Genomic DNA, 12,859 nt, shown 5'->3' on the forward strand with positions numbered 1-12,859 from the left:
GGAACCACCACCATGCCAGCACACCAGTCTGTAGGCTCTTCAATTCTTTTGATTACTTCCATCTGTTCCATTCGTTCTAATTCCTCTTTCACTTTCCAATGGAAAGGCAACGGAACGTTTTTATTTTATATTCCCCTGCAGTTTTCCTAAGCCTGTAAACACTTGGGGTAACAATCTTTGAACTGTTTCCACATCTTGTATGAGATCTGTTTCAAAAGGTGCAAACTTCGTATTGCTGGTAGTGCTAGCAGTGGCTAGACCTAACACCACAAACACATTTTGTTGGACCTTTCTCTCTCCATGGCTCAGGTTGGTAACAAATTGACCTTTAACCTGCAGTGGTGTATTGTTTGGACCACTGACAATTTTCATTGGTCTCTGTAACTTGCCATCACGCTCACTGGTATACAGGGTCTCTTGTAGGGCTGCTACTGCAGCTCCCATTTTAGTACTTTAGTTTGAAGTACACTGGCTTTTCATTCACAGACAGCCATTGTTTCCATATATCTTTCTCATCTTGTCTGTGTACAGCTCCTAGAAATACTATTTTTTCTGTTTGTCCATCAGTTATTGTTTCCAATCATTTTACTGTTCTGCAGACAGCTGAAAAATGCCCTTTTTTTGCATTTCTGACATTCAGCTTCCCTGGCAGGACACACGCTCCACTGATGTTGAGGGGTTTTACCACACCTCCCACAGGTGTTCTTGTTGCCAGATGTTTGTGTTTTTTCTCTCGTAGCTGAGTGCTGTTCAGATCTTCCTTGCTGATTTTTTTTTTAAATTTATTATTGGTGGCTATTGCATCAACATCTCTGTCATAGTAGAGATTGTTGTTTTTTGATTTCTTCATTCTGCCTAATTTGTATAAGTACTTTTGTTAGCGTTAATTCCGGATCAAGTTGTAACCATTCAGATAAATGGGAGTCACTCATTCCCACGACAAGCCTGTCTTTGATCATCTCATCGAGCAGCTTGCCATATTTACAGTGCTACGCGAGCCTGTGGACGCTCTTTATAAAGCTCTCCACTGTCTCTCCCCGCTCCTGGCAGGGCTTTTTAAACTTTGCATGTTCGTAAATAACATTATGTTTCCCAACAAAATGCTCTTCAAATGCTTTAATCACTTCACTGTACTGTCCCTTCTGTTTGTCAGTTCTGAGACAGAGCATACAGGATATCATCTGCTTTGTCTCCCATTATGTATACAAGCAAGTTGACCTGATATGCTTCCTCTTTTTCTTCCGCTCAAAATGGCAGATCCATTGAGGCCACGCACTCGGCTCTGACCGTGTCATTCATAGAATTCTGGGACTTCAGCGTTAAAACTCTTCTGCATAAGTGTACTCTTTTGTACACTCTGTCGAAGGGAGCATTGAAGGACAAACGGCGTGATTAGGCTCCTTCACTCGTTCCCTAAGGGATTGGGACAGCTGATGGCAACCATAGTACTTCCGCTCCGCAAGGGAAGGGAACAAGGGAGCAAGTGTGCGATTTGGAATGCAACCTATCTTGATTAAATAGAGGATCTTTGATACAACCCTAGGTGTAGATGTTTTCTGTAGATTGTGATGTGTTAATGCGACACTGCCCCCTATCCACGCGTCAACATTACTTGCAAGTTTGTTGGCAGGTATACGAATGCCTGCGTACGACGTCCGCGCATGTAAACAGAGATGCAGACGCAGAAGCATAAATCAGACTTAAGAAGTGATTTTGATGTATGTATGCATACAAACCTACAATGGTGATAAAACAAAAACAAACCAGTTTCTTGTTTTTCCTGAACAATCAGATTACGAAAGATTTCAGCAAGAAACAAGGCACTGTTATGGCAGCACATTTTGAAGTGCAAGAGTGTGACCTCTAAAGTGTAGAGTTCAAATAACATACTGACTGTTTCAAGTTTGTATGTATGTTTGAATAAAGTGGCTCTAAATTAAACAAACATTATTTTTGGTGGGGAGAAGCTTGTGCCTTCTATTATGTGATCTGATTCCTTGAATCCTTGGCTCAGGTTTCCTCGCTCCAGCTTTCTGATGGGCTCATAAAAGGATTGACTTTCAATCGCCTCCTATGTAAAAAAAAAAAAAAAAAATTATATATATTTATCCTTACATAAACCAGCTGTTAATAAAGCCATCACAGTAATGATAACTGAATGATAGCCTGAACACAGCAGGCCATCTGAATAATTTCTCACTTGTAAAGTGAAGAGCCAAATGCAATTATTTTCAGTTTAATAGTCAGAACACCAAAGCCATTCTTTAATTATGCTTTTCTCATAAAACATTCAAATAAAAATATCTTATTTGCTTTACTCTCTCAAAACATCATAAAGACAGTGAGACACTTTCATGATCAATGATTGCAATGATCACTGGAATATTTAAACTGGAATTACGTATTTTTGTGAATGGTTTAGCTGCATCATGTGCTGTGGTTCCCAGTGTAAAATGCCATCAGTGAGACGAACCTGGATTGTGATGATTGGCTTCAGTTCTTTATAACTGATCTTCACAGCTCTCGCTGCCCTTTGAGCATGGGCCTTAGTGTCAGCAACAATTGCCCCGATAATGTGACCAACACATGTGACCTACAGGAAAACAGGAATTAAACAACATGTAAAGAACATATCTGCTACTCATGTGCTAATGCTGACTGTGAGAAAAAGTTACTGGGTCCCTTTAAAAACATGGCAGCTGGGCCAGGACACTACACTGTCCAGAATCCACTGTTCTGGCATTAGTGGGGAAGGCGGAGACAGGCAGTATACAGTTAGGTCCATAAATATCTGGACAGTGATACAATTGTCATCATTTTGGCTCTCTATGCCACCACAATGGATTTGAAAGGAAACAATACTGCCTGTACTGCAGCTGTCTTTAGTTCCTGGGGTGTTTTGCCTTAGAAATCAAAACAAACCAATCAGAGAGATAGCAAAAGCAGTAGGTGTGGTCAAATGAACTATTTGGTGCATTCTTAAAAAGAAATAACGCACTGATGAGCTCAGGAACACCATAATGCCCGGAAGACCATGGAAAACAACTTTTGGTGGATGACAGAATAATTATTTCCCTGGTGAAAAAAAAACCATCACAACAGTTTGCCAGATGAAGAACACCCTCCAGGAGGTAGAGTATCTGTCAAAGTCAACAATCAAGAGAATACTTCACCAGAGTAAATACAGAGGGTTTACCACAAGATGTAAACAGGAAACAGGAAGACCAGATCAGAGTTTGCCAAAAAACATCTAAAGAGTCCTGTACAGTTCTGGAGCAACATCCTATGGACCGATGAGACAAAAACCAACTTGTACCAGAATAATGGGAAGAGAAGAGTATGGAGAAGGGAAGGAACTGCTCATGATCCGAAGCAGACCACCTCATCTGTGAAGCATGTTATGGAATGGGCATGTATGGCTGCCAAGGGAACTGGTTCCCTTGTATTATTAATGATGTGACTGCTGACAAAAGCAGCAGGATGAATTCTGAAGTATTTAGGGCTATATTATCTGCTTAGATTCAGCCAAATGCTTAAAAATTAATTGAACGGCGCTTCACAGTGCAATGGACAATGGCCTGAAGCATACTGCGAAAGCAACCCAAAACTTTTTTAAGGCGAAGAAGGTCACCTGACCTGAATCCAACTGAGCAGCATTTCACTTGTTGAAGGCAAACTGAAATCAAAACGCCCTAAAGATGAGCAGGAACTAAAGACAGTTGCAGTTCAGGCCTGGCAGAGCATCACCAGGGAAGAAACCCAGCATCTGGTGATGTCTATGGGTTCCAGACTTCAGGCAGTCATTGACTGCAAAGGATTTGCAACCAAGTATTAAAACTCACAATTTAATTCATGATCATGTTAGTTTGTCCAAATACGTTTGAGCCCCTAAAATTGGGGGGAACACATATACAAATTGGTGTAATTCCTATACTGCTCACCCAACTCGTAAGGTAACTACCCTCAAATTAAAGATGAAAGTCTAAACTTAAAACACATCTTGACGGTTTCCTTTCAAATCCATTTTGGTGGCGTACAGAGCCAAAAAAATGACAATTGTGTCACTGTCCAAATAATTATGGACCTAACTATATAATGAAGCAGTGCAGAGCATTCAGGGCAGTAGCTGTGGGGGAAGAAGGTTGTGTTGGTCTGCTCTAACAAAGAACAATGGCCTTTCCTAACATCGCCAGGGGTTAGATACATAACCCCATGTTCAATGTAAGAACATTAGAGGTGAAGAGTTAGATTTGTATTTAGCTTATTGAACTGTTTTGAGGAATGTTTGTAGTTTTTTTTTTATTTACTCTATTGGCATAAAAGTGTGTTTGACTGTGAGAGACAATGAGGGTCACCAAGTCCTGCACTTCCCAAATTAGTCCAAGCTCACCAACAGGGGCCCTACTTCCTGCACTCCCTGCTATAAGCAGAGACGATTGTAAAGCAAGTAACTGCAGATTTGATCTGGGAGAAGACGCACCCTAGTGGCTCAACTTCAGGTGGGGTCGGTCTCATGACATACATTGATGGCAGTGCTCTCCAATTCTTGACTCAAGTAATTGGTGTCGTGTCTGTTGCTCACTAGTGCTCCTTCACTCTCCCCCAGTTGGACTGGTGTGTCCTAGTGTACATGAAGGCCACTCCCTATATATCCCTTTAAGAGAGTGCTCCTAATCTCAGCTCGTTACCTGTATAAAAGACACCTGGGAGCCAGAAATCTTGCTGATTGATAGGGGATCAAATACTTATTTCCCTCATTAACATGCAAATCAATTTATAACTTTTTTGAAATGCATTTTTTTTTGCTGTTATTCTGTCTCTCACTGTTAAAATACACCTACCATTAAAATTATAGACTGATCATTTCTTTGTCAGTGGGCAAACGTACAAAATCAGCAGGGGATCAAATACTTTTTTCCCTCACTGTATATATATATATATATATATATATATATATATATATATATATATAAAAGGTCAGTCTTTTTTGTAAGATGTTTATTTTTGACCAGAAAGTATGTATAAAGCACTCTTGCTCTGAATAAGCAAAAAACAAAAAATACATATTTTTTAAACAATACAAGTGTAACCCCTTCAGGTTTCTTTGCAAAGACCGACGGCTCAGAATTATGCTGTAGTTATGAGCCAAGCAAGACACTTTTTCTGCCCTAACCCCAGTTGAAAATATGTCTTGAGGTCATCAGCTGCTGTCACGGTCTCAGGGGAGGACCGCAGGGCAAGGGAGTTAGGACCCAGATGCAGTGTTTGTAGAGACGGCTGATAAGACACAAGGACTAAGCAAGGACGTGGTCGAGGACACAGGCAAAAGGTCTAGATCAAGGAGGCCAAGTAAGGACAGAGACAGAGACAGGGACAGGGAGAGAGGGACTGGGAGAGAGGGACTGGGAGAGAGGGACTGGGAGAGAGGGACTGGGAGAGAGGCTTGGTGACGCAGGATGAACTGACAACACTTCACCGTGCAGTGCAGTGAGGGCAGTGAGGGGTTTAAGAAGGGAGCAGAGATGCAGGTCGGGAGGTGCAGGGCCAATGGGAGTTGAGGAATGTTGAAGGGATAATTGGAGGATAGCAGGGAGAAGGGAAGGAAAAAGTAGGAGAACAGTGGCAGCCTCTAGTGGGGATAGAGGGAAAGGGCTTGGAACCATGACAGCTGCCATGTAGGAGACCCTGCAAAACAGGAAAAGGAGAAAGCAGGCTATCAGAAACTTATTTCATCTTTTAAAATGTTTAAAATACATTATGTTTGGATAATGTTTTTTGAATACAACCAGCATTTAAACCCAACCTCATAAGAACAAGAGAACAAGTCCACTGTTCATGTCTGACTAGCCTCGGTGCTTCATGCATTTAGTTTACATTAGGCTATTTAGGTAGTTTGCACATTATTATTAAATCAGAATCAAGTTTACCGTGCTATAAAGGAGTTCTTCCTCCAACTTCCGACTGGCGACGGTTCCGCTGATCCTCCTATACTACAGAATGATCTGAATCTGGAAGCATAGGCTACTTATCTTGTATTATCACTATAATTATTTCGAAATTATGCAATATAATCTCATAATAATGCAATAATGATTGTGAAATTACGCAGTCTCATAATAACACTTTATTTTCCTATGGTGCTAATAAGCTTCTAAGATTCAAAATTGGCAGAGTATAACAGGAAAAAAATATATAGTTCCAAACCTGAAGAACACAATTTAAAGAGAGGACCTACATCTGACATGAATGCAGTACATTTTGCAACATTTTGCAATAATAGTTTGTTGGAATATTTTACTAAATTATTAATCGAAAATGTTGCATATGTAGTCTTTAAGGGAAGTTGCAGTAAAGTGTCTCTCTCGTTACATACCTTCCTTGTGTAAGGAATCTCAATAGACAGCAATATCTCCTCAGGTTTTACGGCTGTTTTTCGGTATCCAGTGAAGAACTTGTCATCAATTTTTACAACTCGTTTACCTCCTTGAAAAAAGCAACAATTGTCTTTTTAGCAGCTGTCTTACAGGGCAACACAGTTTTTAAAAACAAAAGGTGTTTTATATGTCTTCAGGTGTTGGCAGTTATTTATGAATTTTCTGTTCAATTCAATCATAGAGGCAATGTATAACTCTTAATGTCAGCAGAATACAGAAAGCTTATTGACTGGATGCAGGAGGATAAAAAAAGGAAAACCAAATAAAATCACCCAAATAAGGTCCCCAAACCAAATCTATTTCACATAAAAATACTTCATTCTGTAGTATAGTTGGAGTGTAATGTCTCAGATCTTTGTTTTGTTCATGTTTTGCTGAGCACCAGCAGCCTCCTGGGAGCAGCTCTCACTACACGTATCAGTAAGATCAGCCACTATTGGTAGCCATTTTATAGTCTGACCTGCGGGAAACACACAGCAGAGAGCAGGAGAGAATCCGTTTACACAGACCTGTGTCTGCTTACCTTTTGACAGCAATGTGAGCAGACAGCCGGCAGCCATGAAGACTGGGTTGAGATCAGAGATTGGACTTGCAGTCATGATATTGCCTCCAACAGCCTGAAAAGAAACCCCACAGCCAGTCAGCAGCAACACAACAATGAGGGTGAAAGCACTTTCCATCCCTAGCATTTCCATTTTGTATATTACTTTAGCTTTAATTTACCCTACTTAAATGACCAGGTTTACAACATGATTATTAGGATAGTATTGTGGCATTGCTTTATGCATGTACAGTGGCCCTGAAATATAAAATGAAAACAAGTGTAATTTTATAAAGCAGTGACTTTAAAAATCGTTGTTTTGATTACCCAGTTAACAAATGACACTCAAAAATGTCTAATGTCTATTTATAAAGGGAAAATGAATGTGGGTGAAGCCTAAATGTATTTAGTTGTTAATGCCAAAAGTTAGCTTTGACTAGTAACGAGGTTTAAAATAATCTTAGAGTTATGCTTAATTTGAAAAGGTTGTACATTTTAAAATATGATTCAAAAGTTTTAAAAAATCATCCAAAACCACCCTTTGAAATATGAATGTTAATGTTCACATTTAAGGGTTCTTGAAAAAGTGGTCAAACGGATGCTCTTCTACACTGTGCATAGAAACACTGTTTCCATACCTGACTGTGATATAACATGAGCAAAGTCCAGGCACCAGGCTAGCCCCATGATATAATAAAGCAAACAAGCACTACATCAATGTTTCACAGTTTAATAAGGATACAGACTGTAAAAGTTTCAAATTGGTTATCCTTGACAGTCATAAGTATCCACAAACAAGTGATTCAAGTTAAATGAAAAACAATTTGTAAAATCAATTTTTTAATTTGATCAAATACCCTACTGTAGTTAATTCCTGTGTTTTCCAAAGCAAATGCAAGGATGGAAGATGCTGTACTGTGCATTACATAATCTGTAGAATCACTTACTGCAACATTTCTGATTTGTTGTCCAGCAAACCACTGGAGTTGCTCCAGCACTGCTTGAAACACTTGGGTCTGGTGGGGGGGCAGCTCAGACATGGCCTTCCTCAGCTCCTCTCTGATCAGGGTCAAGCTGCATGCAGCGCCAAATATAATTCCTACAAAAACAAACCAAACATAATCTTACAATCTTCATATCCTGGAGATGCTTAAAGATTTTTATTGTACCCTTTTTAAAGTTAGGAAAAAAAATAGTTAGTAGAAAAACAACAACAACAACAAAAACAACAAAAACAACTGGTTAAAAGTAGTAACCACCTAGACATTTACATCAAGGAAAGACAGTAAATTTTGAATACAAGTTGTGGTTAGAAATACATTTCTTAATTGTAAAGGCTGTACTGCAGTGCTCTTTAGTTATTAGGTGGTCATATTTAATAGATAAACTCCTAACATATAATGTGAAAAACTGAGTCCCTCGTGGAGATCTTGTGTCATCTATTATCCAGTGTAGTTTAGGTAATAGGATGAAAAGGCAATTGTATTTAAAATGACCAGACTGGGACTTAATTTAAACATGAATGATAACTAGCAACCATAAAGTGGTGTTCACTGAGATGTTAGTAAGGTTTACTTTCTACTTTCCTGGAAAAGGCAGAACTTGTTATTACCAGGTATGCCGTGGGGAACACTGCACAAAACAAACTAATCACTTGAGTATACAATCCAGATGATTTGCTACAGAGATCATAATTGCACCTATTGGAGAAAGACAGGAATACCACCAGGAGAGTCAGCTTAATAAAAAAAAAAAAAACAAGAACAATCCCAGCAAACCCAAGACAGGTGGCAACGCTGAATGGATATACACTCACCTAAAGGATTATTAGGAACACCTGTTCAATTTCTCATTAATGCAATTATCTAACCAACCAATCACATGGCAGTTGCTTCAATGCATTTAGGGGTGTGGTCCTGGTCAAGACAATCTCCTGAACTCCAAACTGAATGTCTGAATGGGAAAGAAAGGTGATTTAAGCAATTTTGAGCGTGGCATGGTTGTTGGTGCCAGACGGGCCGGTCTGAGTATTTCACAATCTGCTCAGTTACTGGGATTTTCACGCACAACCATTTCTAGGGTTTACAAAGAATGGTGTGAAAAGGGAAAAACATCCAGTATGCGGCAGTCCTGTGGGCGAAAATGCCTTGTTGATGCTAGAGGTCAGAGGAGAATGGGCCGACTGATTCAAGCTGATAGAAGAGCAACTTTGACTGAAATAACCACTCGTTACAACCGAGGTATGCAGCAAAGCATCTGTGAAGCCACAACACGTACAACCTTGAGGCGGATGGGTTACAACAGCAGAAGACCCCACCGGGTACCACTCATCTCCACTACAAATACGAAAAAGAGCCTACAATTTGCACAAGCTCACCAAAATTTGACAGTTGAAGACTGGAAAAATGTTGCCTGGTCTGATGAGTCTCGATTTCTGTTGAGACATTCAGATGGTAGAGTCAGAATTTGGCGGTGGTGGTGGTGTAATGGTGTGGGGGATGTTTTCTTGGCACACTTTAGGCCCCTTAGTGCCAATTGGGCATCGTTTAAATGCCACGGCCTACCTGTCCATGTCCATCCCTTTATGACCACCATGTACCCATCCTCTGATGGCTACTTCCAGCAGGATAATGCACCATGTCACAAAGGTCGAATCATTTCAAATTGGTTTCTTGAACATGACAATGAGTTCACTGTACTAAACTGGCCCCCACAGTCACCAGATCTCAACCCAATAGAGCATCTTTGGGATGTGGTGGAACGGGAGCTTCGTGCCCTGGATGTGCATCCCACAAATCTCCATCAACTGCAAGATGCTATCCTATCAATATGGACCAACATTTCTAAAGAATGCTTTCAGCACCTTGTTGAATCAATGCCACGTAGAATTAAGGCAGTTCTGAAGGCAAAAGGGGGTCAAACACAGTATTAGTATGGTGTTCCTAATAATCCTTTAGGTGAGTGTATATTCAGAACAGAAAACTGCCCTTTGCTTCCCAAATTCCCCTGTGTCTCACCTCCTTCAGTGTACTGGACTGTATTGAGTTCAGAGATGTAGCCCGGTGCAAGAATCACAGGATACAACATGTTCTTAAATTTAATTTCAATACCTTAAAAAATAGAGGGGGGAGGAATACAAAACATCAGTCTTTTGGAAGCATATAACAAAAACAGTAAAATACTTCTGGCTTAGTTAGCCAACAGTACATTTTTTCATACATGAAAATATTTAAAAATTGTACCATGGTTCGCACAATGCAGCTGTTTGAATAGGCAAACTAATTGTAAACACTATCTATATTGACTGTTATAGTGGCAGTTTATAATGGAAATGACTTAATCAGTATTAGTATGAAATACCCAAAATGCCAGCAAATTAAACAAGCTGTTTCTTTAGGGCATGCAACACAAGAATGATTTGTGAATTAATGAAAAAAGATTCCCTATATACAGTCCCACAGATGCAGTGTTTCAGATAATCCATTCAAGCAGCATATCTGTCCTATTAGTAGACTTTGAACTACCAACAGTTTTTGTTTTTTTAAACAAGGGCACATTTTCTGTACTTTAACTCTGAGGTAGAATGTGTCCTACTTTTATTATTTCTTCAACTGGAAAAAACAAACTCTCGAGAGCTGTAAAAATCTATAAAGACTTATAATCTTAGTTTAATTGTCCAAGAAACACAAACCCACTGCAACTTATTTCCGTAATTGGTTCTAAACCTTTACATTTAAAACAATCCTCCACTATCTTGACAATGATGTGATTAAAATATTTTCTTTAGTTTGGTTCTCCAAATCACTCACCCTGGCAGGTTATTAAAGTTTACAGTGAAAGCAAACGTAAATGAGTGTGAAACAAAAGTCTGGAAACTACACTGTGCATTCAGTATACAGTATACTTCCACAAACAGCTCTGTGAACAGGGGGGGACCTGGAAATGCAAAATGCTGAATATCGGGAGGAAACTAAACAAAAGAAAAAACTAAACTAAACTAAACTGAAGAGATATTACGATTCTCCTTCAGCACATGCACAGATAATTGCCTTACCCACTTCTGTGTTGCCCACCACAAGTTTGGCTGTGGGGTGCTGGGATTTGAGGTCTAGCAGTTCTGTAAGATTACTGGGTTGGATCCACAACACTCGTTCCCCTTTGAACCTCAGCTGCTTGCAGGCCCCCTTGTCCAGTAGCTACACATCCAGAGACACACAGATCTCAATTACAAACTATAAGATGCAAAAATGAAAAAAATATGCACATGTACAGTGCTCCTGGTTCTTTTATGTGAAAAAATAAAATAACAAAAGCCTAATCCTCTTGAATATTTACTTATTGATTATATGTAAGGCAGAGTCTCCAGCTGATTTTGGCCCACCTGAACCCAGGGACGCTGGGCTAACTGTGCACTGTCCTCAGGGACTTTCAGCCAGAATGATAGTAGTATTTGATACCAACTACAACCAAATTACAGGATCCAAATTGCACACCTTTTGGGGATTTTATTGGATGTTTTCCTATTTTAAGAGTCATCACCTTAGCCATACATACATTTGTATTCTGCTGTTGCATACCTGCTGTTTTTTTAATCACTTATTTCAGGAACACAGGGATCCAATGTAGTCTTCTTTATTAAACCAAAACATAAAATATTGATGATATTATGATGTTAGGTTGAAGAAAAATAAAAAAGCTAACTTTTTAAGAAGCTTAGAGTGCTTGGAAGAGTGCATACCAGTAGCTCAGGAGGAAATATAAAGTCTTGTGTTTGGTCCAGAGGTGTGAACTCTGAAGGATCAAATAGCTTCATTGACAAGTCCCCCTACAGTATGGAAAGCAGAGAAGAAGATTTATGTTGACCTGCAGCAGAGATCAATCATTACACACGCATTTGATGGGTCACTCCTAATCAACAGTACCATGGGAACTATGAAATGTTAAATGCTGTCAGACAATAATAAGTTGGATAAGTTGTGCTCAGGCAGGACAAAATGTGCTGATTCCACAGCCCTCCTGTGATGTACACCACAGGCCAAGAGAGTCAGGGTATACAAGGAAGTCGGCCAATCATTCGGCACTGGGAGTCTTGTGAATGTCCTGTACTAACATCGATCTCTTGGTCATTGCTCATGCAGCATCCAGCCTCGTTTCCTCTTCTTCCACAGCAGCCGGCGTCCTACAACAAACCAAAACAGCTTAGCTTCACCAGGTGGCAAAATAAGAAAGTGTTTTGTGTAAAGACAGTGGATAAACCATGCTGAACCCCAATATACCAAACACACTTCAATTAACAATCTGAACATGATCGCTACATTGTGGGCTTTTACTTACTTTGGCAAATGTCTTGTAGCCCTCCAAAATGGGCCTGTACCCGGTGCAGCGACATAAATTACCTGTATGAAATTACACAAAATTGTAATTTATTTGGAATATATACAGTATGTACATATGAATATTTTGCATTCATGAACAGCTATTACAGTAAAATAGAAATAGTTATAGCAGAACAGCTGTGATACAAACTGGGAAACACTGTTCAGGGCAGACCGGTACCTTGGAAAGCCTCCTCGATCTCCTGCATGGTTGGTTTAGGGTTGTTTCGCAGCAGCGAATGCATGGACATGACGATTCCAGGGGTACAGAAGCCACATTGAGAGCCATGAGCCTTGGCTTTCCTCTCCTGAAACACAAGTATGTGGTAAGCTTTAGTGTCACTAGCCTGATGAAAATGATGGACTCATTACTGAAATTACAGGCAGAACAACTCAGCAGAAACAGCTAAAGGGTTCTATTACACAATTATTTGATTGATATTAATGTTAGATTTGATTACAATCCAGCATCTGGATTAAATTAACTTGATGGAGTTAATATGGATGCC

General features: G+C 39.7%; 1 protein-coding gene across 1 annotated transcript; it reads right to left on the reverse strand.

The window, feature by feature from the left end:
- Positions 1-1,773: 1,773 nt before the first annotated feature.
- On the reverse strand, positions 1,774-12,585 carry LOC136759788 (xanthine dehydrogenase/oxidase-like). Its single transcript, XM_066714828.1, has 11 exons — positions 12,532-12,585; positions 12,310-12,371; positions 12,086-12,154; positions 11,714-11,800; positions 11,030-11,171; positions 9,993-10,085; positions 7,923-8,074; positions 6,958-7,051; positions 6,374-6,483; positions 2,474-2,593; positions 1,774-2,071 (listed from the first exon to the last, which is right to left on the reverse strand). The coding sequence occupies exons 1-11, from the start codon at positions 12,557-12,559 to the stop codon at positions 1,937-1,939; spliced, it is 1,092 nt and encodes a 363-aa protein (XP_066570925.1). The 5' UTR covers positions 12,560-12,585; the 3' UTR covers positions 1,774-1,936.
- Positions 12,586-12,859: the final 274 nt, after the last annotated feature.

Source organism: Amia ocellicauda, chromosome 1 (assembly GCF_036373705.1).
Source record: "Amia ocellicauda isolate fAmiCal2 chromosome 1, fAmiCal2.hap1, whole genome shotgun sequence".
Classification (NCBI taxonomy): domain Eukaryota; kingdom Metazoa; phylum Chordata; class Actinopteri; order Amiiformes; family Amiidae; genus Amia; species Amia ocellicauda.

Excerpts from the sequence above, each read along its gene's own strand:
- LOC136759788 (XM_066714828.1), bottom strand. The coding sequence starts at position 12,559 with ATGCAGGAGATCGAGGAGGCTTTCCAAG. Across the intron at positions 11,801-12,085 it reads GCAATGACCAAGAGATCGAT|GGGGACTTGTCAATGAAGCT; the intron begins GTTAGTACAGGA and ends TCCATACTGTAG. Across the intron at positions 8,075-9,992 it reads AGTCCAGTACACTGAAGGAG|GAATTATATTTGGCGCTGCA; the intron begins GTGAGACACAGG and ends TTGTTTTTGTAG.